Source organism: Lathyrus oleraceus, chromosome 3, assembly GCF_024323335.1.
Source record: "Lathyrus oleraceus cultivar Zhongwan6 chromosome 3, CAAS_Psat_ZW6_1.0, whole genome shotgun sequence".
Classification (NCBI taxonomy): Eukaryota; Viridiplantae; Streptophyta; class Magnoliopsida; order Fabales; family Fabaceae; genus Lathyrus; species Lathyrus oleraceus.
The window spans coordinates 185,245,987-185,272,278 of NC_066581.1; the positions used below are offsets into that span (position 1 = coordinate 185,245,987).

At 35.4% G+C, this 26,292-nt stretch overlaps 2 protein-coding genes across 6 annotated transcripts; one reads left to right on the forward strand and one right to left on the reverse strand.

The window, feature by feature from the left end:
• The first annotated feature begins 779 nt into the window (after nucleotides 1-779).
• LOC127126143 (uncharacterized) lies at nucleotides 780-2,248 on the forward strand. The gene has a single exon (XM_051055011.1). The coding sequence runs from the start codon at nucleotides 1,110-1,112 to the stop codon at nucleotides 2,112-2,114; it is 1,005 nt and encodes a 334-aa protein (XP_050910968.1). The 5' UTR covers nucleotides 780-1,109; the 3' UTR covers nucleotides 2,115-2,248.
• An 815-nt stretch (nucleotides 2,249-3,063) lies between these two features.
• On the reverse strand, nucleotides 3,064-5,016 carry LOC127126144 (uncharacterized). Of its 5 annotated transcripts, none has more exons than XM_051055015.1 (4): nucleotides 4,618-5,016; nucleotides 4,384-4,525; nucleotides 3,582-3,661; nucleotides 3,064-3,322 (listed from the first exon to the last, which is right to left on the reverse strand). In XM_051055015.1, exons 1-3 carry the CDS (start codon nucleotides 4,905-4,907, stop codon nucleotides 3,584-3,586), a joined length of 510 nt encoding a protein of 169 aa, XP_050910972.1. In that variant the 5' UTR covers nucleotides 4,908-5,016; the 3' UTR covers nucleotides 3,064-3,322; nucleotides 3,582-3,583. The 5 variants fall into 5 exon arrangements, with proteins under 5 accessions (XP_050910972.1, XP_050910971.1, XP_050910970.1 ...); XM_051055014.1 differs by having other exon boundaries at nucleotides 3,064-3,326; XM_051055013.1 differs by having other exon boundaries at nucleotides 3,548-3,661.
• Between the last annotated feature and the right edge of the window lie 21,276 nt (nucleotides 5,017-26,292).

The following is a 26,292-nucleotide window of genomic DNA, read 5'->3' on the forward strand; positions in this document are numbered from 1 at the left end:
ATAAATAAGTATATGATAGACTACAAGTCAGACTTAGGCTTTGAACTTTTTAGCACGTCAACTTCAAATTTGACAAAGTCTAACTCGATCCAACATATTGTCACTTCAGCCTTAAGAGAATAGTTATTTTAAACATTGATTTCAAATTTTCAAATGTTTTAATATTATACTTTTAACAAACATTTTTAATGTGTAACAAATAATTCTCCTTTATTTTAATATATTATAAATATTTTATAACATTTTTATGTTAATTTAGTTTATTTTAAAATATCTTTTAATATATATTAGTTATTATTATTATTATTGTTATTATTATTATTTATTCTTAATTTAAATTTAGACTATATACCCATATAAATAAGAATTAGTTGTATTAAGTCGAAGAACTATTTCAATAATATTTTTTTCATTCATTTTATATACTTTATACACATAATTACAAATTCAACAAACCATATACAAATATTACACCATAAATTAGTATTGACAATACCGTTAAAAACATATGTGTAAATCTTGTTTTTAAATACTCGATTATACCAGCTTAATACTAACATGATGTGATGTGCATCCAATATTACTCTTAAAAGTTACGTTAATTTGATGATTTTAATCATCTTTTATAGTAATTATTTTCAACAGTTTAACCACTATGTCTCCTCTCAGCTGGTACATAATTATAATTTTTCATAATTTGGTTTGTATCATTTCATTTTTTTAATATTAAAAAAAAAGACATAGACAGCAAGGTTAAATATGTATAAAACAAACACCATTTTATGTCTTTATGCCACAAATCTAGACCCAATAGCTACCCATGCTTCATGCTTAGACCAATTTTCTCAACTCTCTCTTTACCCTTTTCTTCCTACCCCATGTGCTAAAAGCAACTTCTCTTTTCAACAAATTTTTCAAATTACACATTTTTGTTTTCTTTATTACTTTATCAATCTCATCATAGAATTGACAGGTAAAGCAAATCTTGCTTTTTTCTTCTGACATCTCATTCCAAATGAATAAAAATGAAGTCTTTTGAAGCTGATATTCAAGAATTTCATCCATGGTTTCTTGTTGGGTTCACCTGAGAATCTGACCCTTCTTTCTGTATGATCAAAAACCACTTAAAGATCAGATTTTTAAGAAAAAGTTTAGATTTTTTTGCTGTTGGTGATTCTGTCATGAAGGAGTTTCCTTCTTGTTTTGGAGAAAATGGTGTGCAGGTTGCAGATTCATCTTCATCTTCATCCTCTTCTAGTTCAACAAGAGGGGCACAGAATGTGGTTACTTGTATCTATCAATGTAAATTGAGAGGTCGTTCATGTTTGATTACAGTTTCATGGACAAAGAATTTGATGGGTCAAGGATTGAGTGTTGGAATTGAGGAATTGGGTAATCATTGTTTATGTAAGGTTGATATAAAGCCATGGTTGTTTTCAAAAAGAAAAGGGTGTAAGAATTTGGAAGTTGAATCTAGTAAAATTGCTATACTTTGGGATTTGAGCTATGCTAAATTTGGTTCTGGGCCAGAACCATTGGAAGGGTACTATTTAGTTGTTTTGTTTAACAAAAAGATTGTGTTACTTTTAGGAGATCTGAAAAAGGAAGCATGCAAGAAGATTGATTGTGACAACAATGTTGATGCTTATAATTCTGATGCAGTTTTTATTGCAAAGAGAGAACATGTTTTCGGCAAGAGATTTTACTCTGCAAAGGCTCAATTTTGTGACAAGGGTAAGATCCATGATGTGAGAATTGAGTGTGATACTGTTAATGGGAGTACTGATGATCCTTGTCTTGTGATTAGAATTGATAGCAAGATAGTGATGCAGGTGAAGCAATTGAAGTGGAAGTTTCGCGGTAATCAGACGATTTTGGTGGATAGTTTTCCGGTGGAAGTGTTTTGGGATGTTCATAATTGGCTGTTCGGGAATGTTGCTGGAAATGCTGTTTTCATGTTTCAAACTTGTGTTTCTGCTGAGAAATTGTGGTCTGGTCAATCTGTTTCTGATCCTTCTATTATGATGACTTGGGCTTATTCTCAGCAGTTTAGAGATTCTCAGTTGCAGGGTCTTGGATTTTCTCTTATTTTGTATGCTTGGAAAAATGAGTAGTTGAATACATGAGATGAATCTTGTTATAGAGTGATGCATTGAAGTGATGTTTTGATTGTTAGATACAGTTTTCAACAATTATGTGATCAGATTATTATATAAATCTGTTAAATACTTCACCTTTATAGATCTTATATTATTCTATCATATTCCAATGTTTGTTTTTTATTTTATTTTTTCAATAATCACTCCAAAATTATTAGTATGATATTTGACTTTGAACAAGAATGGATTCTTTGACAGAAATTCAGTTTTGATCAGCTTTTTTTTTTCAAAAGTTTGGAGGATCTTTTTTCTATTCATACCATGGAAGTTAAGGCACAAAACAGATTTTGTTCACTATTGTTCCTAGTAGTTCACAGTTCAATATTTAGGTTAGGTGTTTTATCTAAACAGATTTTGATTTTGACAGAAACTCTATATTTTGTGTGCGAAGTGAGCTGCCGCACATGGTTCAAAATTTTCGGCGTCCAAACGATGGCTAAATAGGGTCTCATCATGTAGTTAAACTATGGCAAAACATGACCCTATTTGTTGATTTTCTCACAGTTGTATCATGACTAATCTATATGGGACTTCCAAAAACTTATGACGCCCCGACACAAACCAACCACCTACCGTAATTGATTTATTCACAAAGAATGGTTAGCAACAATTTTGCCTCAATAAAGCAATAAATGGAAGAATGAAAATGGTTGGAAATGATTTTGCCTTCCACTCTATTAATGGTGTGAAACAGAACAATCAGGATAGTGGGACTCTAGTATAAATTATTTAACTGTTTCTAACCCTTTTTGCAAGTTACTAATACTTTGAGATTTTAGATTGTAACTTCTTTTGCATTTAGTAGCAACTTTTAGTTGGTGAAAAATCCCTCTTTAAAATCCTCTCTTCTAAATTATCAGTATGAGGATGCTATAGGACAGACAGAGCTTATATGACAGATAAGTGCTGCTAATTTACAGAAAAATACTCATTTTCACAAATCCAAATCCAATGGACAATGCTTAACAAAAGTATCAAGTATGTGATATTTATGGATCTAAATTTTGTGGTGGTTGCCAAACTACGCAGTCTCCGCACGGTCAACACGTCTCATTGTCTGTTTGGATACACATTTAAGACTACCTTCTCAAGTCCCAATGCACATTCTAACTTGATCTTGTGAAGCTCCAAATACTACCTTGAGATTTATGTGCGTTTGAAAGCTTCCTAACGCAAAAACAAAGAGACAGTTGTTATAAAAGATTAAATGACATATATTTTGGCTTTGTCAAATTAGATTTAAATACGAACTCAGAATACGAGTTGTCGAATCTCCAAGTTTTACAGAAACAATGTGAATAAAGGCCTTAACATGTAGTGTTGTATTAACTAAATATAAAATACAAGCAAGCAGAGGCTACTTCTAAGAGATAGAAAAAGATGAGCACAAGTGAAGAGTGGGAATAATTCAATTCAAATCACCGCTACTTCCTACGACCATACGTGTCTTCAACACCATCTGTAATCCTTTCTCTTCGCTCAGCAATCATAGCTGAATAAGCCTGACAAAGAACAAGAAATATTGCATGTTTAACTTCAAATGCAAATTATTCTGCTTACTTTCTTTTGCTGTGTTTCAAGTTTCAACTGAATGTAGTGCAGCAGAACCTACTCCCAGGTTACTAATGCTAACTCACAGCTAATGAATAAATAACCTACTCACAAGGTGTCTCCAACTGCGAGACGGTTGTAGTACAGATGCGTTTAAACAGTTTAATAAACGCATAAGAGCACAATCATTGGCAACAAATTCGGTCAATTGTGTGTATGTCTCCGATAACATAGCCGAGTAGCTATTGTGATTTTTCTATTATGCAATATTTAGGATATATAGTGTGTTTAAATACTACTCCTACATCGCTCCCCAAGCATTATGTTTGATAACGTGGTGGGTCATCATTGCCTCACGTTTAAGGTCTTTTTCACCGTGATTTTGAAAAACTGGAACGCGTAGCTTCTATTCGACACAAACTTTCTAAAAATGCAATAACTAATAATAAATTGACCGTCAATTTAGTCTTCAAATTGACAATTTAGTCCTCAGAAGTTTAACCTAGGGACTAAATTGATAGTTTGGGACTAAATTGACCGATTATTCTCCTAATCATACTTATAGCTTTTTGCAACCAAATTAGCCCTTATGATGCCTAATATTTGGTCTAAAAACAAGATTATAGTTTGGAAAGTGAATTGAAAGAGACAAATTAGACAATAGGAAACTAACCTTAGGATAAGAATAAAGAAAAATGTACCACCATGCAAAAATGAGTAAGGATATGGCTGAAGTAACAACAACAGATTGAAAAATTAACCAGCTAATAGCAACAATTGAAAACCCTGTTAACACTATTGTCCATGGCTGACACCTAAACAAAACACAAAACATATATATTTCAATTAGTTTCAACAAAAAATTTAGAAAATTGAAAATGACAAGGAAATAGTGATGATGACGAACCAAGCTGGTTTGGTGTCCCAGACAGATTCGTATTCGAGGGAAAGGTTATTGAGGTAACCGTCCATGTCATCGACCACCGCATTGTTTTCGTCCAAGAAGAGAGGATTGTCTCGTCTTGAATCACTGGGATTGATACCGTGCACTGTGGTTGTTTTGTTGGTTGAGGAGCTTGTGAAAATGGGAGTGAAGAAATTGTGGATATGAGAGAGAGTTGGAAGAGTTGTTGGAGGAGAAGAAGGTCGACGGTGGAGGAGAGAAACCGGTAAGACTAACACAGGGACAGTCGCCATGTTAAGTGGTCACTAGAATTATTTTCTTATTTCTTTGATAAAAAGTTATCAATTTGCTTTCTTAACTTGTGTGGGTTGGATATTTTCCTATAAAATTTACAATTTGTCTATAATATGGTTATACTTATAATTTAGGTTTAAATTCAATTTTGATCTTTTAAATTGAATACATTTTTCTTATATAACCATCTTCCTTATCATTTTTTTTCTTAGATTTTGTAGATGTTTTCACTTTTCTTTTAGAATAAATAAAATTCGATGAGAACTCTTTTTATCTTCGAGCATGTGATACGTTCAAATATTTTTCACAACGCGACACATATGTAGTCATCTAAAATCCTTCTTCGTATGTTAGCCTCTCTATGAGAATATTGACAAAGTCAGAGACAATTCAATCATGTTTCTGATGGACCATCAACATCATTCATTTTGCGTCCACTAACCATTTCCTCTACTTTTTATATTAATTTTTCAACTTAATTCATCTTGAAAATTCAACTTAAGTTTAAGGATGAATAACCACAATTACCATACTCCTTGGGGGCATGAAACACTTCATTTTCATTGGATATTTGGGGGGCATGAAACACTTCATTTTCATTGGATATTTAGTGAGGATAACTTGCTTTATTTATTTTGTTAATTAGTTGTTGCTTGCTAGGTTTGATGTTCTTTACTCTGATGTAAATTAGCTTCTCGAAGATCTCAACAACAAATAACATACAAATCATATGAATAACTTGAATAACATTAATGATAGTCACTGATTATTATCCTAAATAAACTATTGCAAGAAAACAGATAGACATAAATAATTAATTGTGAGATATTGGATCGAACTCTAGTATGGTCGAAGGGTGGTTTTTTTATTCGACAATTCGACAGGACTTTAGCATGTCGTTGAAGTCTGTTTCACATGTTGTAGTCGAAATATGATAGGATTGTTAGCATGTCGAATTAAGACTGTTTATTATGCCCAATTGTTTAAGTTAGATTGTGTAATAAGTCCGTGTATAAAAGTTCATTAGTTTAGTGTGTTAGTTTTCTTATAAATAGCATACTAGTATTTCATCATTGTATAACACAAATCCTAATTAGGGTGAGAGAGGTTATTTGCTACTCTGTAACACTTGTGATCTTGTGTTCTTTTTGCCTCCCTCTTTTCTATCCATATGGGTCTCTTGCCGATCAAGGAACCAATTATACTTTGTTATTCCAATATGTACCTGATTTGAAGAGAAATTTGTTGACTGGAGTTAGGTATGCACCTGATTTGAAGAGAAATTTAATTTCTCTTGGTGAATTCAACAAGAAAGGATATGTTTTCCAAGGAGAGAAAAATATTCTAAAAGTCATGAAGGGGTCGAAGGAAGTATTAAGAGGCGTGAAGAAACAATATTTGTATACCCTTGAGGCTGAAGTTGTTAGTGGTTGTGCAGATGTTGCATCCACGAAACCTTTGTCAAAGACAAAAATTTGGCACATGAGATTGGGGCATGTTAGTGAAAGAGGTTTGATCGAATTGGGGAAACAAAATCTACTTGGTGCACACAAAGTCAAAAAGCTGAAGTTTTATGAACCCTGTGTACTTGGAAAATCTTGTAGAGTGAAGTTCAATAAAGGCAAACAAATAACACATGGCTTGATTATATCCATGTTGATCTTTTGGGGCTTGCAGGGTGCCTATCACATTCAGGAGTAAGGTATTTTTTATCCATATTTGATGATTATTCTAGAAAGTTGTGGGTATTCATCCAGAAGACTAAGGATGAAACTTTTGAGAACTCCAGAAGTTGAAAGACTCTAGTCGAAAATCAGGCTGGCAGAAAGGTCAATAGGTTGAAAATCGACAATGGCCTTGAATTTTGCAATGAGGCGTTTGATAGTTTTTGTGTAGCCTCTGGTATTTCAAGGCACATAACTGTTGTAGGTACTCCCCAGCAAAATGGTTTGTTTGAAAGATTTAATCAGACCATTTTGGAAATAGTTAGATGCATGTTGACTAGTGTTGGGTTAAAGAATGTGTTTTAGGCAGAGGTTGTTTCGACAGCAACATATCTGATAAACATATGTCCTTCGACTATGTTACATACGAATACACCTGAAGAAGTTTGGTCGGGACATCTAGCAGATCTCGATAAACTTAGAGTATTTAGCTACATAGCATGTGCTCACATTAGGCAAGATAAGGTCAAACCTAGAGCTTTAATATGCATGTTCATGGGATACCCTGAAGGAGTCAAAGCTTATAGGCTATGGTGCCTAGAGCCAGGTCACAAGAGGTGTATCATCAATCGAGATGTAGTTTTCAATGAGTTAAGATGGCTTTCAAGAAAACTGATGACGTTAGTTGAAGTGATCAGATATTTGAAGAAGGGCTGGAATAGGAAGAGATTCTTGTTGATGTGGAACATGTCGATGTTGAATTGTGTATCCCATATCAAGTCAAAAAAGAAGCAGAAGATGTAGAAGATACTTAGGAAGTTGAAGAAAATGTTGATGACTACCTTTTAGCAAGAGATAGGTCGAGAATATTCATCAAGCCACCTCAAAGACTTAGGTATACGTATCTCATAGCTTATGCCTTAATCTCTACAAGTGAGGTTTTAGATGAAGAACATATAGTCTAAAAGGAAGTTATGAGGAGTCGAAATAGGACTGAATGGCTGAAGGCCAAGGATGATGAAATTAAGTCACTTCATGATAACAACACTTGAGAATTAATCAAGAAAGCTATTGGAGCCAGGTTAGTCAGTTGTAAGTGGATTTTCAAAGTTAAGAAACGAATCGAAAAAGTGACATTGAAGAGATACAAGGCAAAATTGGTCGCAAGGGGTTTCACTCATAAAGAAGGTGTCGACTTCAATGATATGTTCTCTCCTATTGTGAAGCACATATCCATATGAATGTTACTTGCCATGGTGGCACAGTTCGACCTAGAATTGGAACAAATAGATGTGAAAACTGCTTTATTGTATGGATATTGTAAGACCCCAATTTTGTCCCTAAGATCCCTCATGGCATCATAACATTGCATTTGCAAAGCCTCAAGGATCATAAGCATCTTGGTTCCCCTTTCCTTTGGGTGGGACCTCTTGTGAGTGGTTTGAGATCACCAAGCATGCTTGAAGTTGTATATCATTGCTTTTCTCATTTTTATTTACTAACCAAAAGCACAAAAATATGTCACTAACATCTTTTGTTTGTAGCTTGAGCAATCACAAGGTCAAGAGCTTCAAGGAAATCATTGGTACAAAGATATGGCCAAGAGAAGATGAAGGCAAGCATGGCAATGGTTCCCCAAGCTCTCATCCATCAAATATGCCTCCCAAGTATCCCAATTCATCATTTTGATCAAAGCAAGTCAAAGGGTTGAGGTTTGTTCCTCAAGGAAACCCTAATTCATCTAATCACCCACAATGCCTTGCTAATGAAGCAACCTCAGCCCATGGTCAAATACAATCAAGGGAAGTTCTTTAATTCATCATTTAATGCATATTTGAACTTATTTGAGTGTCCTCAATCACCAATTCATCAAGATATGAGTTGTGGGCTTCAGAAGTTGATTAGTCAATTCATTTGACTATTTTGAAATGCATTGAGACCTAACTTTTTATGGGTTGGTCAAATGGAGATTATCCCAAAAGCAAAAATGTTCTTAAGAACAATATGAACAACTTTCATGTTCATAAAAAATTTATTTGAATCTTGGAAGGTCATCTCCCATTCCACGACATTATAGGTCATTTTGATTGAAACCCTAATTTTAGGTCAACTTCCCAAGAATATAACTCATTCTTTTTTTATGATTTTGAGGTGGGATCAAATTAATTGGAAATCTTAAGATGTCTACTTCAAATGTTATGTTGAACAAAATTTCAAAATCTCAAAATAAATACATGTGATAATGCAAAACATTATAGGTCACTTTGGACCAAATGCATTGAAAGGCAAAAAAGTCCAACTTCAAGTGCCCATAACTTCTTCATAAAAAATCTAAATGATGCAAACTTTAAGTTCATTTTTATTTTCTTGAAAATATCTACAACTTTGATGTTGGAAGTTTTTCATTTGAAGCTTGCATCATCAAAACAGAAAGGCTTGAACATTGGCCAAATTTGGAAACTTCACTTATCCATGTTTTGCACCTTATGCTTTAAACTCAAAATTCACTAATTCCCAAAGCCCAATTGAAATTTTGTTCAACATAACAGTTTTTCCTTGCATCAACACCTTTCCAACCATTACTCACATGCTCATGTTTGGATTTTCTAATTGGCATTTTCGAAAAGATGAAGTTTTAGGCACAATTATGCAATTCATGGTGAAACTTCATACACAAGCAATTACCATTCAAAATGCACGTCCATTTCACTTCAGAATGAGCTCAGCTTGCATTTGCATTTGATCTTAGGCCTCACATGTGCATGTACAGGCCCATGCATGGAGGACCCAATTTCATGCACATGAGTTTGATCACCCTTGCCTTGCCTCTCCATCTATAAATAGAAGCACCATTTCATTCAATTTGGATCCCTGAATCAATCTGAAATGCTGCAGAAATCAAAACCTAGCCATCACTAAAGGAATTTTTACTTTCTTCTAAAAAATTCAGATCTGAATTTCAACTACCTTGATTGATTTTCAGACCTACAATTCCTTAGCCTTGCTTCATCTTCATCACTAGATCCTACTGCAAGCTTTAGTTGAGAAGAATCGTGCTCTCCAGACCTGCATTTCAAAGGTGGATATCAGAACTTTTTCTCTTCGAAACTCATTGTTTCTTCCTTATTTCTTGTGTTCCTTGGCTTGGCTGAAGTCCTCTCATTAAAGGCATTTGATTTGTGCTTTCAATTTTGTAAAAACATGAAGTTCAGCATGAACACCATATTTTTCTTCTTCTGGTTTCTCTTTCTATGGAGATCTAGAAGAGAAACTAATGGTACAGGGGTGATGTACATCACCCCAGCTTTTCAATTATATGAGGATCACTCGTTTTCATTAAGATTTGATGACCTGCAACTTTGGCCGGAATCCCTGGACTCGCCGGAGAAGACGGTGGTGTACACCACCGTCCGTTTGCCAGGTTGAATATGGGCCCTTGGATCTGATTTCCAGATCTAATCTCCACCTTCCATCTTTATGACTTTTTTTAATTCAGTGTGTGGTTGCATTGACTTGTACTCATGATGACCTGCAACTTTGGCCGAAATCCATGGACTCGCCGGAGAAGACGGTGGTGTACACCACCGTCCATTTGCCAGGTTGAATATGGGCCCTTGGATCTGATTTCCAGATCTAATCTCCACCTTCCATCTTTATGACTTTTTTAATTCAGTGTGTGGTTGCATTGACTTGTACTCATGGTGAGCGCGCGCCTCTGGACCATTAGATGTGCCAGGTCAATTAATGAAATCTCATCCAACGCCTCCTAATTTTTGCTATTTTTCATTTTCTGATTTTATTTTCTTTAATTCCCTTTTATTTCAAAAATTCATAACTCTTTCATTTTAATTCCAAAAAATATGGGATCAATTGCATTCTTCTCCATTTAAATTCTAGTTTCTAAAAATGATTTTTAATATTTTTTATCTTGTCATTTGATATTTTTTGTGAATTTTCTCTTTTCTGGTTATTTTTAATTCATTTTAAATAGTTTTCAATATTCAAAAAATACAAAAATATTTTCCTAACCTATTTGAATGATGATGGATCTATGAAAAATATTCTCATCAATTTATTAATTGATTTGAGATTTATTTGAGATTTTAGTTCAATTAGGTTATTTTTATTCATTTTGTTTGACCTTGTTGAACTTAGGATAAATCACTTGGACCTTTCAAGGTTGATTTGAGGTGATTTTGAAGTTTGACATTTCTTTAATATTTTAATTCAAGTTTATTTTCAAATATTAAAAATGCCAAAAAATATTTTGTTCATTTCTTGACTTCCAATCTTCATCTCACTTCTGTTTTTGATTGTTTGACCATGATCCTCAATGTCATTGGTCAACACTTGTTGATTGGTACATGCTATTTCATTTAAGGCACTTACTTCTTTTCATTATCCATCTTCTTCTTCTTCTTCTTCTTTTCTTTTTTATCAATGAGTTGAAGGTTGATAAGTTAGCATTGATTAGGGAGACTTAATCTTCCTTGATTCAAATCTAATTCATCTTGATCAATTGATCAAGTGAATGGCTTTGCATTAAGGATAGGTTGTTTTCTAAACCATGCAAAGGACTTAAACCAATACAAGATCAATTCTCTTTTCTTCTTTTGGCATGACAAGTTGTTGGAACTTGGTTCACTAATCAAGACTTCTAACTTGTGTTGTTGCCTACATTATTATTGACCGGCCTCAGATAGTTGCGACTTCTACATAAGTCCAATTACGATTGCTTAACATAACGCTAAATTTGCCTTATGGCATACTAACTACTAACACTAACTATTAACCATTAACCTTTACTTTTTGCACTTTACTTTTATGCAATTTACTATTCTTGTACATATTATTCATTTGCTTTTTCCCTTTGCTCACTTGAGCACATGTTTATGTTAATGCAATTTGCCTTTTGCTCACTTGAGCACATAATTGTGTATATACTCTTGTGCTTGTGTTTTGTTTTTGATTGTGGTGGACCAAATGCAAAGAATTGGACAAATGGAGTTAGGCTTTAGGACTTTCCCTATGCAAATTTGGAGTCAAAGAGCAACAAGGTCTCATGCCTTTAGAATGCTTAATGTTGAAAGATGACCTTGAAAGGACCAACTTCTAAACTCCTCTTGTCCATTCCTTGTTTTGTTTTGCTAGAATCTTTTGATGCATGTGTTCTTGTGCTAGGGATTCCAACTTGACCCAAATGGAGGAACCATTGCCATGAGCTTCCAAGAGAGAGAGATCCAAGACACTTTGAGGGGTTTTCCAAGAGTCCATTTGATTGTTGATTGCTTGAGTTTATGCTTATGTGATTGCTTATTCCAAAGGATGGGAGCTACTTGGGTCATCAATATGATCTCAAGAGAGGAACTCCATTTGTGGTTTTGCTTCTTTATCCCTCACCTCTTGTATGCTTAGGACTTTAGCCTTTCTTCTTCTTCTCTCCACTCTAACCCAAGCCAAAACTTTTGTGCAAACATTTAACAATTATTTTCAAACATTAGAAACCTAAGCCTTATGCTTTTGATTTTCAAACTTTCTTTTCTTAATACTTATTTTGAATTGAACTCCTAAGTCAACTTTGACCATATTTTGTATATACTTTTCATTGGTAAATATAACTCATTCAAATGCTTTTGTGGTTTCAATGGCCACCTTCTTAATCAAATTTTTCATAACCTTTAGCTATTATGTCTGAGTTATCCTTGAGGTAGATATAATACTCACATATATCCTTAGTGATGGACAATGAGTCTTCCATGCTTATTATAGGGTTAACCCCTTACTAGCATGTCGAAGCTATCCTCACATGGTGGATTTGTGGTTTTAGGTTGAGTTTTCTCCCTTGGATAACAAAAGACCTTAAGGCTTTTGGACCAATCAATTCACCAACTTGTTTTAAGATTTTTACCCCGAACTACGAGGTTTTGATCCTAATCTTTTTTTTAAGATGGTACGTAGGCAATGGGTTCATCCATCCAAACACAAAATGTAAATAACTTGTATATTCTCTTCTCATCTCTTCAATCATGTTTGCACAAACAAATTTTCAAAAAATACCAACCTTACAACAAATGTGAAAAGGGCTCCCTAGGAGTACCTAGGATGTCTTGGGTGCCTAATACCTTCCCATTGCATAACCAACCCCCTTACCCAGATCTCTGACTTTTTTACTAGTTTTTGATTCGATAAAACTTTTAGGTTTTTGTTCGCTTTCTAACCATTCCTTTGGATAAATAGAAGTGCGGTGGCGACTCGACTTGTATGATTTACCTTAGATTTAGTCAATATCTCTAATGGTAACAAATACCCCGCTACAAATATCTAGATAAAATAATCCTGTTGAGGCAACCTAAAGGGTATGCATAAAAGGGAAAGGAAGATTATGTGTGCAAGATAAATAGATATTTATATCAACTGAAACAATCTCCTCGACAGTGGAATAAGATATTCGACAAGTTCACGACATACATAGGTTTATTAGAAGTCAGTTCGACCACTATGTTTACTTCAGATTTCGACTTGGAAATTCATTTGTTATTTTGTTGCTCTATGTGGATGACATTCTCATAGCAAGCAACAATGTTCATGATGTGATAAAGGTGAAGGATGAACTCAATAAGGAGTTCGATATGAAGGATCTGAGAGCCACATCCAGGATTCTTGGGATTAACATCCGAATAAACAAAAAGAAGTTGAAATTATGCTTATCTCAATAGACATACCTATGGAAGATTCTCGACAAGTTTGGTATGTCAAATTCAAATCCTGTTATGACTCCAACAAACCCTCAATTCAAGTTGAGTACGTATCACTGACCCAATACTGAGGTCGAAAGAGCTTATATGAATAGCATCTCATATGCTAACATAGTAGGTTCTTTGATATATGTTATGGTTTGTACTATACCCAACTTAACATATGTAGTAAGTCTTATAAGCAGGTACATGGCGAATCCTGGAAAGGCTCATTGGAAAGCTTTGAAGTGGACTCTAAGGTACATAAATGGGTCTCTGAACAGAGTCTTAATTTATGGTGTAGCATATGGTGAAAATAGTTAAGCAGAAATCAAAAGGTATGTCGACTCTGATTATGCAGGTTGTATGGATTCCATAAAATCTATTTAAATATATATACGTGTTCACTATGTTTGACACAACAATTAGTTGGAAAGCAATACTTCAAATGGTTGTTGCCTCATCAACCACTGAAGCGAAATATATCACCTTCGCTGAAGTTGTGGAAGAAGCATTGTGGCTTGAAGGTTTTGCTAAGGAGCTGAAATTTCAAGGTCGAGTTATCACTGTTAAATATGATATTCAAAGTGTTATACACATGTTGAAGAATTCAGCCTATCATGAGCGAACCAAGCACATTGATGTGGGGCTGCATTTCATCTGAGGGGTAATCGAGCATGAAGAAGTCCAAGTGCTGAAGGTTTCGAAAAATTATAATATTGTTGATATGATCACCAAGACATTACCAAGTTGCAAGTTTCTCCATTGTATGCAGTTGATAAAGCTGCATGAAGAAAGTTAGTTTGTTCCCTTGATGTTATAGAGTTTGTTCCAAGGTGAAGATTTATGAGATATTGGATCAAACTCTAGTATTATCAAAGGGTAGCTTATTGGTTCGACAATTCGACAGGACCTTAGCATGTCGTCGAAGTTTGTTCACATGTTGTAGTTTAAATATGCTAGGATTTCTAGCATGTCGAATTTAGTCTGTTTATTATGCCCAATTATTTAAGTTAGTTTGTTCTCTAAGTTAGCTTGTGTAATGGGTTTGTCTGTAAAAGTCAATTAATTTAGTGTACTAGTTTTCTTATAAATAGCATATTAGTCTCTCATCATTGTCTAACGCAAATGCTAATTAGGGCGAGAAAGGTTATTTGCTACTCTATAACATTTGTAATCTTGTTTCTATGAGAAAGTAAAGAATAACAGTTTATAACAAATCTCATTGTGTTCTTCTTGCTTCCCCATTTTCTACCCTTGTGGGTTTCTTGCCGATCAAGGAACCAATTATATTTTGTTATTCCGGTATCATTTTCACAATATTAATCATACATTAAAAACAAATAATGAATGGCATGCCATGGTGACCGCTAGTTCGATGTGAAGTGAATATTAAAAACAAACTCTGGCGAATTTAGCAATGCCTTTTTTGAGTGATACCAGAAGAGTTTTAAGGTTATATATAAATAAATGTATATAATTATTAAGTTTGAGTTGTAGTTTAGATGACAAAAGTCTTAATTCTTTTCATTAAGAGCATGAGTTCAATCTCTAGTTTTTGCAAAAAGATTTTAGGTTGTTCAATTATATATTGACATGTGACACATAACAATTAATATATAACATTCAATTTATTAATTATATTTAAAAATTAATTATTTTTAATGTGGTGTGTTAAAAATGTATAACATGACGTCAAATGGCACTGCCACTGTCACCTCTACAATTCTGAAGGGGACAAAAAAATCCAAGAAATATTTGATAGAGGGATCAGGTAGATGAGTTTTTTAAATGGGGACTAAAAGATTAACAAATTTAATTTAAAGGGACCAAAATTACATCTAAGCCTAAATTTTAAAGATTAAATGCATTTATCCAATAATATTTAGATGAGATTGTAAGAAATATCTTACATGTTAATCAAATGTGATGAATTTGAACCCTGAATCAAGCTCTGATTGCGCGTAAAGAATACATTGTTTCTATATGACACCCAATTTCTAACGAAAAAAGAAAAATATATTTGATTATCTCGTAAAGATTTGTATTAATAATATTTTGATCTTTTCAATTTTTATTTTATTTTAGCCTAGTCTTTTTTAATTATCAAATATTTGTAACATTGGCAACAAAAAAATATAGACTCGGCTATGAAAAAGTTGATGAGGAATTTTTCAATCTTATTTAGTCTTTTATAGAGTGTTAATGTGTTTTTTTAGCATGTATGCATGTGATTCATCGTCATCGTCCCTGTAGTAATAAATTTTACTTAGACTTTCAAAACTTATAAAATCCTTAAAGAAGAAGTAAACACTCAAACTTTTTGTTTTATTTTATAAAGTTAGGATATAGTTATTCTTCAAAGAAAATGAGTTACTGTTATTAAATAAATTATTCAAGTATTTGTCTTTTAAGAAATTTAAAACCAATATATTTGTTTGTGTAAAAAGAAATTATAATTGACACTATAAAAAAGAATGTACCAAACATTGGGAGAGATTTAAGGGTTGTAGTGATTGGGTGATAAATTTTAACTATTTATTTGTTTTATTAGGTTTAAATGTCAAGATAAAGTTGTAGAACCATGTAGCTTCTATTTGTAACAAAGTCTTAATTTAAATGATCATTTTGTTACAGCTATTAAACTTAAAGGATCGTATTTAATATATTTTTCAATGCATTTAGGCAAATAACAATGAAGTTAGATGTAAATTTTTAAATGGAATGTAAATAACATTATTCAAGAATATATACAAAGTTGGTGAATGAAGAAGTTAGATGTAAACTTTTAAATGGAATGTAAATAACATTATTCAAGAATATATACAAAGTTGGTGAATGAAGAAAATATCTGAAACTAATAAGAGGGGAGTTGACACAACTATGAAAAACACATATAATACCGGTTGGAAAACACTTATAATGACGGTTGCACGTTCGTTGTTAGGTAGCATATGATTGTATGTGTGATGGTTTCCACAGTCGGCGAGAGACGGTGGTTATAAGTTGGCTAGCGCTCTAATTATAACAACGGTTTAATAAAATAACAGTTGTAAACTAATTTATAGGTCATTGGTTTGAATCTCAGTCTCGTCATTCTTGCCTTTTATTATTTTGGATGACGCGATTTACTTATAACAACGATTGAGTCAAAAATCGTTGTGATATAATTTGTTTTTCTATATATATTTTTCAATTTTACAGTATTTTCAAATTTTAAACCTGGATATTTCTGAATCATCAGACTAAAAACAACAAACAACCATTTTTGAATTGAATTAGACAAAAAATTATATTACATCAATGACACAAATTTATTAGGAACCAAAAATTGTATATTACATCAAAACCAAAATGACACAAAACAACCTACAATATACACATCATTACAATAAATAATACTATCGTGTTGTATTGGTGTCTGTCTCTTGGTGTCTTGATTTTAAACACCTATAACTTCAAATGATAATAGTTGTGGGTGAATAACCTTAGAAATTATAACTTACAATAAATTATGAATGAAGAATATAAAATACTTGTTATTTTTCTCATATTCCTTCTTGATGTTCTTCATATGAGGTAGGCGTTTGTGTTGCTTAAGAACAAGAATCTACACACAAAAGATAAAAAAAAAGATAAGAGAGAATTTGAGTAAAAACAAAAATAAAATATTCACAAAATCTCAATGGCTGGAGAAAAAGGTAAGCAATTATCCACAATATTCAAGATATTCAAAGTCAGATTCTGAAAGACAAAGCTTCCCAAGATGCATAGTCTTCAAGGCAAATTGTACGTTATTCAAGATTTCTTCTTATAAAATAGACGTTTGCATAATCATCCAAATCACATTACTCTTCAGTTAAAATTGGTAAACCAAAGTCATATAAGGCTCAAAAGAGGGATTTTGAGAAGGAGATTGGGAAGTTGATGAAGAAAAAAGCAAAGGAAGAGAAGCAGGAGTATGAGGAAGTCTCAGAAGGAGTAGGCACAACTGTTGGGTCCCAAAGTGGGCAGAATAGAGACAACAATGATAAATACTAAGAGAAATGAGGATCCAATGAAAGAAGAGTGGGATGAAGAATAAAATTATCCAATGTCTTTAGGATCCAAAATATAATGTCTTCTTAATGAATAGAGGAATTTCCTTCTCTTAGTGTTTGTTGCCATTTACTTCCTTTAACAACACCAAAACCACAACTACAATCAACAACTCAATAATGAGTTTGTAACATGAACAAAGTTATAGTCACAAAACATGAACAAAGTTATAGTCACAAAACATGAACAAAGTTATAGTCACAAAACATGAATATTGCAATATGAACAATACACATCACAATGTCATTATGTTAAAAAATAAACCAAGAAATAAAATGCAATCCTAGGTAAGAACATAAACTTTCAGAAAGCAGTATATATATATATATATATATATATATATATATATATATATATATATATATATATATATATATATATATATATATATATATATATATATATATATATATATATATATATATATATATCTATATATATATATATATATATATATATATATATATATATATATATATATATATATATATATATATATATATATATATATATATAGAGAGAGAGAGAGAGAGAGAGAGAGAGAGAGAGAGAGAGAGAGAGAGAGAGAGAGAGAGAGAGAGAGAAGAGAGAGAGAGAGAGAGAGAGAGAGAGAGAGAGAGAGAGAGAGAGAGAGAGAGAGAGAGAGAGAGAGAGAGAGAGAGAGAGAGAAAGAGAGAGAGAGAACAACAAACATACAATGGTAATGTACCGTAAATCGAAGAGGATAAAGATTTCATTTCCAGAAATGATATTCGTTTCCAGAAATGATTTCACTATCGTTGTCGTCTTGTTTTCTAGGGCACCCTTATGTGTTATGAATGAAATAAAGTGTATGTTATGTTTTTATTACGTGAAAATAATTTCACAACGGTTGCAAGAAACAACCGTAATGAAATATGGAAATTGTAACCACGGTTGCAAGAAACAACCGTAGTTGTTATACTTTCAATGTTAAAATAACAAAAAAATATTAAGGGTCACGCGTTTATTTTTATTGAAAAAAAGAAGAAAAAAAATATTGATTATGGGATTCAAAGCTTATCATTCAAGCTCTATGATCACAGTTATTTTCAGGAACCGTGATGAAAAGTTTCTTAATAAAAAAAACATGCGCGTAAAAAATGTGACATGACCACGGTGGAAAAATAGTCGTTGTAATATTGTGCCACCGAAGGTATATTTTCTGGTAGTGTGACGCCCAATGAACTCAATGGCGCTGAAGGAAACATCACTCCACAACGAGGGTCTAGAAACTCTTATTGAAGGAACAGGCACCCCGCCCGTCTTTCCTTTCGCATCTACTCCTTGACGGCTTCCGGAAGGTTCAAAAGGACCCTCCCCCCAACCGTCGACTTTTGGAAGGACGAGTTTCAGCCTTACAAAATAACTCACCCTATTGCATATCCCATCCACAGTTAAATCCCTTAGGAGGGACGAAAGTAGGACTGCAGGTTGGTGAACCAAACCAATCTCTCTCTCTCTCTCTCTCTCTCTCTCTCTCTCTCTCTCTCTCTCTCCTCTATTGTCAAGCGAGAGAAAAAGGTGTTGTTAATACGAGTAAAACAATAGAAAAAAGGGATTAAGTCATAAGACTATTTTTCATACCATAAAGCTTACACATGTACTTCTCTACCCCATCATCGTCCTCTCGTTATGAGTAATTAGAGTATGAGATTTCAGAAGTCGAAAGCAGCATAAAATCCAAATTACCTCTTGTTCAAGGGGATAAATGACACTGGAGTATATCCATTTGATAAGTTGAGGATTCGACGTCCTGGACAAAGGAAAGCGAGGGACCTATATCGATCCTATGGTCACCATATAGGCGTCGTCTCTCCTTTTTATTCATTAAAAACTATCTTTCTAATCTCCATAAGGATCCTCATAGGGATCCAACAAGCGCCTATCTAATAAAACACCTAAAGTCACTCAACCATTATTGTTGAGGATCTGTATGCTAAGAAGTAAAGGAACACCTAAATAGTACGAGGGATGCCAAAGTGACAACATATTATTTGGAATGCCCTAATAATACTCCACAAATTGGTCATGATTTGAGATGGGGCAATATTAATAGTCGCCAAAAAGTTCACCCCAAAGGATTTTAAAGGGACTATAACCCTTAACTTGTGGATAACAGTGAGGTGAAAGTAAAAGTGAGGAGAATACGGTCTGCCCATAGTGACTGTAACACCCCGATGAAATAAGGCTAATTATTTAATTTAAATTAATATAATATTTATTAATTTAATTAATTAATTGGAAATATTATTGGATTATTATTATTATTGGAAAATATATATATGTTGGAAATAAGGAAAAGAGCCCATTTGGAGTAAAAAGGTTTTTACGTGAAAAGCAGAGAAACGATCGTGAAAGAGGAAAAGGGCAAAGAGACAGAGCAAGGGCTGAAGGTTGAAGAGAGAAAAGCTTAGAGCTCAAAGATTTGTCGGATTAATCAGGTAAGGGGGGTTTATCGTCGACTAATGGGTATTATGGGATAATATGTAATGGGTAGTGATAAGCCGTTGATTTGACCCTAATTGGGATTGTGAATGCTGAAAATGATGCTGGATAAACTGTGTTAAAAACTGAAATTTGATCCGTAATTGTGTGAGTCGTGTTTTCCCGAACGTATAGCGTTTTACGGAATTGGAATCGGAGGTCCGGAAGTCCTCTAATGGCGGAAAATGCGGAGAATTCTGCATTCTGCTTGAGTTAGCGCAGGAACAGCTTCTGTCTTGCGTTAACCGGTTAACCCAGGGTGTTAACCGGTTAACACTGTTGTGATTGCTGAAATATTGCTGTTTGTGCTGCGTTAACCGGTTAACCCAGGGCGTTAACCGGTTAACACTGTTAAGTTTTGGGACAGGAAGCGTGTTGTGCTGCGTTAACCGGTTAACCCAGGGCGTTAACCGGTTAACGCTGTTGCAGAGTGGAAAAAGTGTTAATTAAAATGTTGTGTGCCTAATTGGTGGTTGCCTATATCGGTGTGTGATATAGTAGGGATTATTTCCCGCTGTTTTGAGCAGTATAGGTATTAGTAGAGTGGGCTAATACTGTGTTTAATGGATTTACATGATAATGATGTGTTGATACATGTGTTGATGATGTATGGTGGCATGCATAATGATGTGAATGTATATATATTGCCTGTATTTGTGAATGGACTGTTGTATGGCTTAGAGTGTGAGCATATGTCCATTATGAATTGTTGTTGATGCTGTATTGCTAGATGATTAGCGTGCATAGCATAGCCTTTGGGGCTGTAGCTAATTCCCATGGTGAGGAATTAGTGAGTGAACCATTGTGGGTTTGTTGTTGATGTCTGCATGCTAGATGATTAGTGTGCATAGTCTAGCCTTCGGAGCTGTAGCTAATTCCCATGGTGAGGAATTAGTGAGTGAGTCACTAGGTCTCAAATGAGTGGGACTAGTGAGCTTAGTAGCCGTATCTGGAGGGATCGGTGAGCTTGAACTATATGTTCAAGAATAGTCGGTACCGCATGTGTGGAGTCTCATTGCATAATGTATGTATGGCGTATAATATGAATGGATGTATTCCAATATTATACGCGTGTTTGTGTTGTTATGGAGTATGATTTGAGATTATACTTGTGCTTTATGTTGGTGTTGAATACGATATTGAGCTGATGTGCTGTTACTGATTGTATGTTGTGATTAGGGTGATTAATGTGTCAAATTACTTAACATGACATGAGATTCTATAATGCTTATTATATCGATTGAGGAACTCACCCTTACAACTATTTTTCAGGTAACGAGCAATGAGTTGAGTAGAAGCTAATACTTGGAGTCTAGTGTAGTCTCCTTAGTGGGTCATGCTCTAATAGATGTAACATCGGGATAGGATGTTTCTTTCTTGTTTTCATTGATGGTTGTTGAATAAGCTTACATGTATTGTGTTACATGTTTTGTATTGATGATGGATTTTATCCCGCTGCGAATTATGCAAATGTTTTATTTGATTAAATAAATGAGCATGACAGTTATGGTGTTGAATGGTGTGAAACATTGTGTGACACCCTTGATTGCATATTACTCTGATTGACATATTGTTATTTTAATTAAATGTTTGGGGTATTTTAGAAGGGTGTTACATTAGTGGTATCAGAGCATAGTCGGTCGAGTCGAGTCGTAATTATTCTGTTTCCCCTGTACGGGATAGGTGTTGTGTAACCCTATCAGTACTTATCGTTTTAGCTTGTTGGATTTTCAGAATAGAGATGGCTGGAAGAGGTAGAGATGATGCTGCGATTTCTAAGGCTCTGGGTATGCTAGCTGGAGTACTTGGAGGGAATCCGAATGTGGTGGGAATGGGAGCTGCTTGTCAATTGAGTGAGTTCCAGAAGAACAATCCTCCAACGTTCAAGGGAGCATACGATCCAGATGGCGCTCAGAAGTGGTTGAAGGAGATCGAGAGGATCTTCCGAGTAACTGAGTGTGCCGATAACCAGAAGGTCAGGTTCGGTACGCATATGCTGTCAGAAGAAGCTGATGATTGGTGGGTTGCTACCCGCACTGAGTTGGAATCTGCTGGAAATGCTGAGATCACTTGGGCTGTGTTCAGAGAGAGATTCCTGAGGAAGTATTTTCCAGAGGATGTTAGAGGAAAGAAAGAGATAGAGTTCTTGGAATTGAAGCAGGGCAATCGGTCGGTTACTGAGTATGCTGCTAAGTTCACAGAGCTGTCGAAGTATTACACTCCCTATAGTGAGGCGGCTGGAGAATTTTCGAAATGTGTGAAGTTTGAGAACGGGTTGCGTCCCGAGATCAAACAGGCTATTGGATATCAACGGATCAGAGTGTTTTCTGACTTGGTGGACTGTTGCAGGATTTTTGAACAGGATTCCAAAGCCAGAGCTGAGAGCTATCAGCAAAGGGTTGATAGGAAAGGCAAGAATCAGAATGATCGTGGAAAACCGTATGCAGCTGGCAAAGGTTTCCAGAAGCAGAGTGGGATGAAGAGGCCTAGTGGGGGAGACTCTAGTGCCCCTACTAAGTGTTATAGATGTGGTCGGGCTGGACATCGTGTCCATGAGTGTACCAGTGCTGAGATGAAGTGTTTCAAGTGTGGAAAAGGTGGTCATTTGGCTGCAGAGTGTCGGTTGAAGACTGTAACTTGTTTCAACTGTGGAGAGGTGGGTCATATCAGTCCACAGTGTCCTAAGCCGAAGAGAGAGAACCAGTAGGGAGGCAAGGTCTTTGCTTTATCGGGTTCTGAGACTTCTGCAGATGATCGTTTGATTCGAGGTACGTGTTATATTAATGGCTTTCCTCTTGTAGCTATTATTGACACAGGTGCGACTCATTCCTTTATATCTTTGGATTGTGCTGTGAAACTTAAGTTAGAGATATCTGAGATGCATGGTAGTATGGTGATTGATACTCCTGCAAAGGGTTCAGTGACTACTACTTCAGTTTGTTTGAGTTGTCCTTTGAGTATTTTTGGTAGAGACTTTGGAATGGACCTTGTGTGTCTTCCACTAGTACAGGTTGAGGTTATCCTGGGTATGAACTGGTTGGTGTTTAACCGAGTTTCTATCAATTGTTTTGATAAGACTGTGATCTTTCCTGAGGTTGAGGAAGGAAAGGATTTGTTTCTATCAGCGAGGTAGGTGAATGAGGAAGTAGCAGATGGGGCAGAGTTGTTTATGCTGTTAGCGACTTTGGAGGCTAAAGATAAACTGGTGATTTGTGATCTAGCCGTGGTGTGTGATTTTCCTGATGTGTTTCCTGAAGAAGTGAATGAATTGCCGCCAGAGCGTGAAGTTGAGTTCTCGATTGATTTGGTACCTGGTACTAGACCGATATCGATGGCTCCGTACCGTATGTCTGCTGTTGAGTTAACTGAATTGAAGAGTCAGTTGGAAGATCTGTTGGATAAGAAATTTATTCGTCCGAGTGTGTCACCGTGGGGTGCACCAGTGTTATTGGTTAAGAAGAAAGAAGGTACTATGAGGTTGTGTGTGGACTACAGGCAACTGAACAAAGTGACGATCAAGAATCGGTATCCTTTGCCGAGGATTGATGATTTGATGGATCAATTGGTTGGTGCGAGTGTGTTCAGCAAGATAGATTTGAGATCTGGGTATCATCAGATACGTGTGAAAACTGAGGATATTCAGAAGACTGCTTTCAGAACAAGGTATGGACATTATGAGTATTCTGTAATGCCTTTTGGTGTGACTAATGCGCCTGGAGTGTTTATGGAGTATATGAATAGGATTTTCCATCCGTACCTAGATAAGTTTGTTGTGGTGTTTATTGATGACATTTTGGTGTATTCGAAATCTGAAGAAGAGCATGCTGAGCATTTGAGAATGGTTTTAAGAGTTCTACGAGAAAAGAAGTTATTTGCTAAACTGTCAAAGTGTGAATTTTGGTTAGAAGAGGTTAGTTTTCTTGGTCATGTGATTTCAAGAGGTGGTGTTGCTGTTGATCCTTCTAAGATAGAAGCGGTGTCTAAGTGGGAAGCTCCGAAGTCTGTTGCTGAGATTCGAAGTTTTCTTGGCTTGGCTGGTTATTATAGGAAGTTCATTGAGGGATTTTCTAAGTTGGCGTTACCGTTGACGATGTTGACTAGAAAGGGGCAAGCGTTTGTTTGGGATTTAAAATGTGAAGAAGGTTTCCAAGAGTTAAAGAGAAGGTTAACTACTGCTTCTATTCTGATATTACCGAGTTCGTCGGAATCATTTGAGGTTTACTGTGATGCTTCATTGTTGGGTTTGGGTGGTGTGTTGATGCAGAATAAGCAGGTTATAGCTTATGCTTCGAGACAACTGAGAGTTCATGAGAGGAACTATCCGACGCACGGTTTAGAGTTGGCAGCTGTGGTATTTGTTCTGAAGTTATGGAGACACTATTTGTACGGGTCAAGATTTGAAGTTTTCAGTGACCATAAAAGTTTGAAGTATTTGTTCGATCAGAAAGAACTGAATATGAGACAGAGGAGATGGTTAGAATTTCTGAAGGATTATGACTTTGGTTTGAATTACCATCCGGGTAAAGCAAATGTAGTGGCTGATGCGTTGAGTCGGAAATCATTGCATATGTCTATGTTAATGGTTAAAGAATTGGATTTAATTGAGCAGTTTAGAGACTTGAGTTTGGTGTGTGAGAGTACTCGCACCAGTGTTAAATTGGGAATGTTGAAGTTAACAAGTGGTATTCTGGATGAGATCAGAGAGGGTCAGAAATCCGATGTACTTTTGGTTGACAAGTTGACTCTAGTGAATCAAGGTCAAGGTGATGAATTCAGAGTTGATGAGAATGGTGTTTTGAGATTTGGTAAGCGGGTGTGTATTCCGGATGTTACCGAACTTAAGAAGAGTATTCTGGAGGAAGGACATCGTAGTGGCCTGAGTATTCATCCTGGAGCTACGAAGATGTATCATGATTTGAAAAAGTTATTTTGGTGGCCGGGAATGAAAAGAGAAATTGCGAGTTTTGTTTATTCCTGTTTGACTTGTCAGAAGTCAAAGATTGAGCATCAGAAGCTGTCTGGGCTAATGCAACCGTTGACTATTCCAGAGTGGAAGTGGGATAATATCAGTATGGATTTTGTGTCTGGTTTGCCGAGGACAAATAAGAATTTTGAAGCTATTTGGGTGATTGTGGATAGATTGACGAAGTCGGCTCATTTCATTCCGATCAGAATGGATTATCCGTTAGAGAGATTAGCCGAGTTGTATATTGAGAAGATTGTAAGTTTGCATGGTATTCCGTCTAGTATTGTTTCGGACAGAGATCCTAGATTTACATCGAAGTTTTGGGAAGGTTTGCAGAGGGCTTTGGGAACTAAGCTGAGATTGAGTTCTGCATATCATCCGCAGACTGATGGTCAGACTGAGAGGACGATTCAGTCACTAGAGGATCTGTTGAGAGCTTGTGTTTTGGAAAAGGGAGGTGCTTGGGATTGTTGTTTACCTTTGATTGAGTTTACCTACAACAATAGCTTTCATTCGAGCATTGGTATGGCACCGTTTGAAGCTTTGTATGGTAGGAGATGTCGGACACCTTTATGTTGGTATGAGTCCGGTGAGAGTGTTGTGGTTGGACCGGAGATTGTTCAACAGACTACGGAAAAGATTAAGATGATTCAGGAGAAGATGAGAATTGCTCAGAGTCGTCAGAAGAGTTATCACGACAAGAGGAGGAAGTCACTTGAGTTCCGAGAGGGAGATCACGTGTTTCTTCGTGTTACTCCGATAACTGGTGTTGGTCGAGCTTTGAAGTCAAAGAAGTTGACACCTCGATTTATTGGTCCTTATCAGATTTTGGAGAGGATAGGGGAGGTAGCCTATCGTATCGCTTTACCGCCGTCGCTTGCGAATTTGCATGAGGTTTTTCATGTGTCTCAGCTGAGGAGGTACATTCATGATCCGTCGCATGTAGTCCAAGTAGATGATGTACAGGTGAGAGATAACCTGACTGTTGAAACATCGCCTATGAGGATCGTGGATCGAGAATTGAAGCAGTTGCGGGGTAAAGAGATTGCCTTGGTGAAGGTAGCTTGAGGAGGACCAGCAGGTGGCAATGTGACTTGGGAACTGGAGAGTAAGATGAAGGAGTCTTACCCAGAGTTGTTCGCTTGAGGTATGTTTTCGAGGACGAAAACTCTTTTAGTGGGGGAGAGTTGTAACACCCCGATGAAATAAGGCTAATTATTTAATTTAAATTAATATAATATTTATTAATTTAATTAATTAATTGGAAATATTATTGGATTATTATTATTATTGGAAAATATATATATGTTGGAAATAAGGAAAAGAGCCCATTTGGAGTAAAAAGGTTTTTACGTGAAAAGCAGAGAAACGATCGTGAAAGAGGAAAAGGGCAAAGAGACAGAGCAAGGGCTGAAGG

Coding starts and splice junctions, on each gene's coding strand:
- LOC127126143 (XM_051055011.1), top strand. CDS start 1,110: ATGATCAAAAACCACTTAAAGATCAGATTTTTAAGAAAAAGTTTAGAT.
- LOC127126144 (XM_051055015.1), bottom strand. CDS start 4,907: ATGGCGACTGTCCCTGTGTTAGTCTTACCGGTTTCTCTCCTCCACCGT. Junction 4,526..4,617: donor TGGGACACCAAACCAGCTTG/GTTCGTCATCAT, acceptor TGTTTTGTTTAG/GTGTCAGCCATGGACAATAG. Junction 3,662..4,383: donor TTCTTTATTCTTATCCTAAG/GTTAGTTTCCTA, acceptor GTTCTTTGTCAG/GCTTATTCAGCTATGATTGC.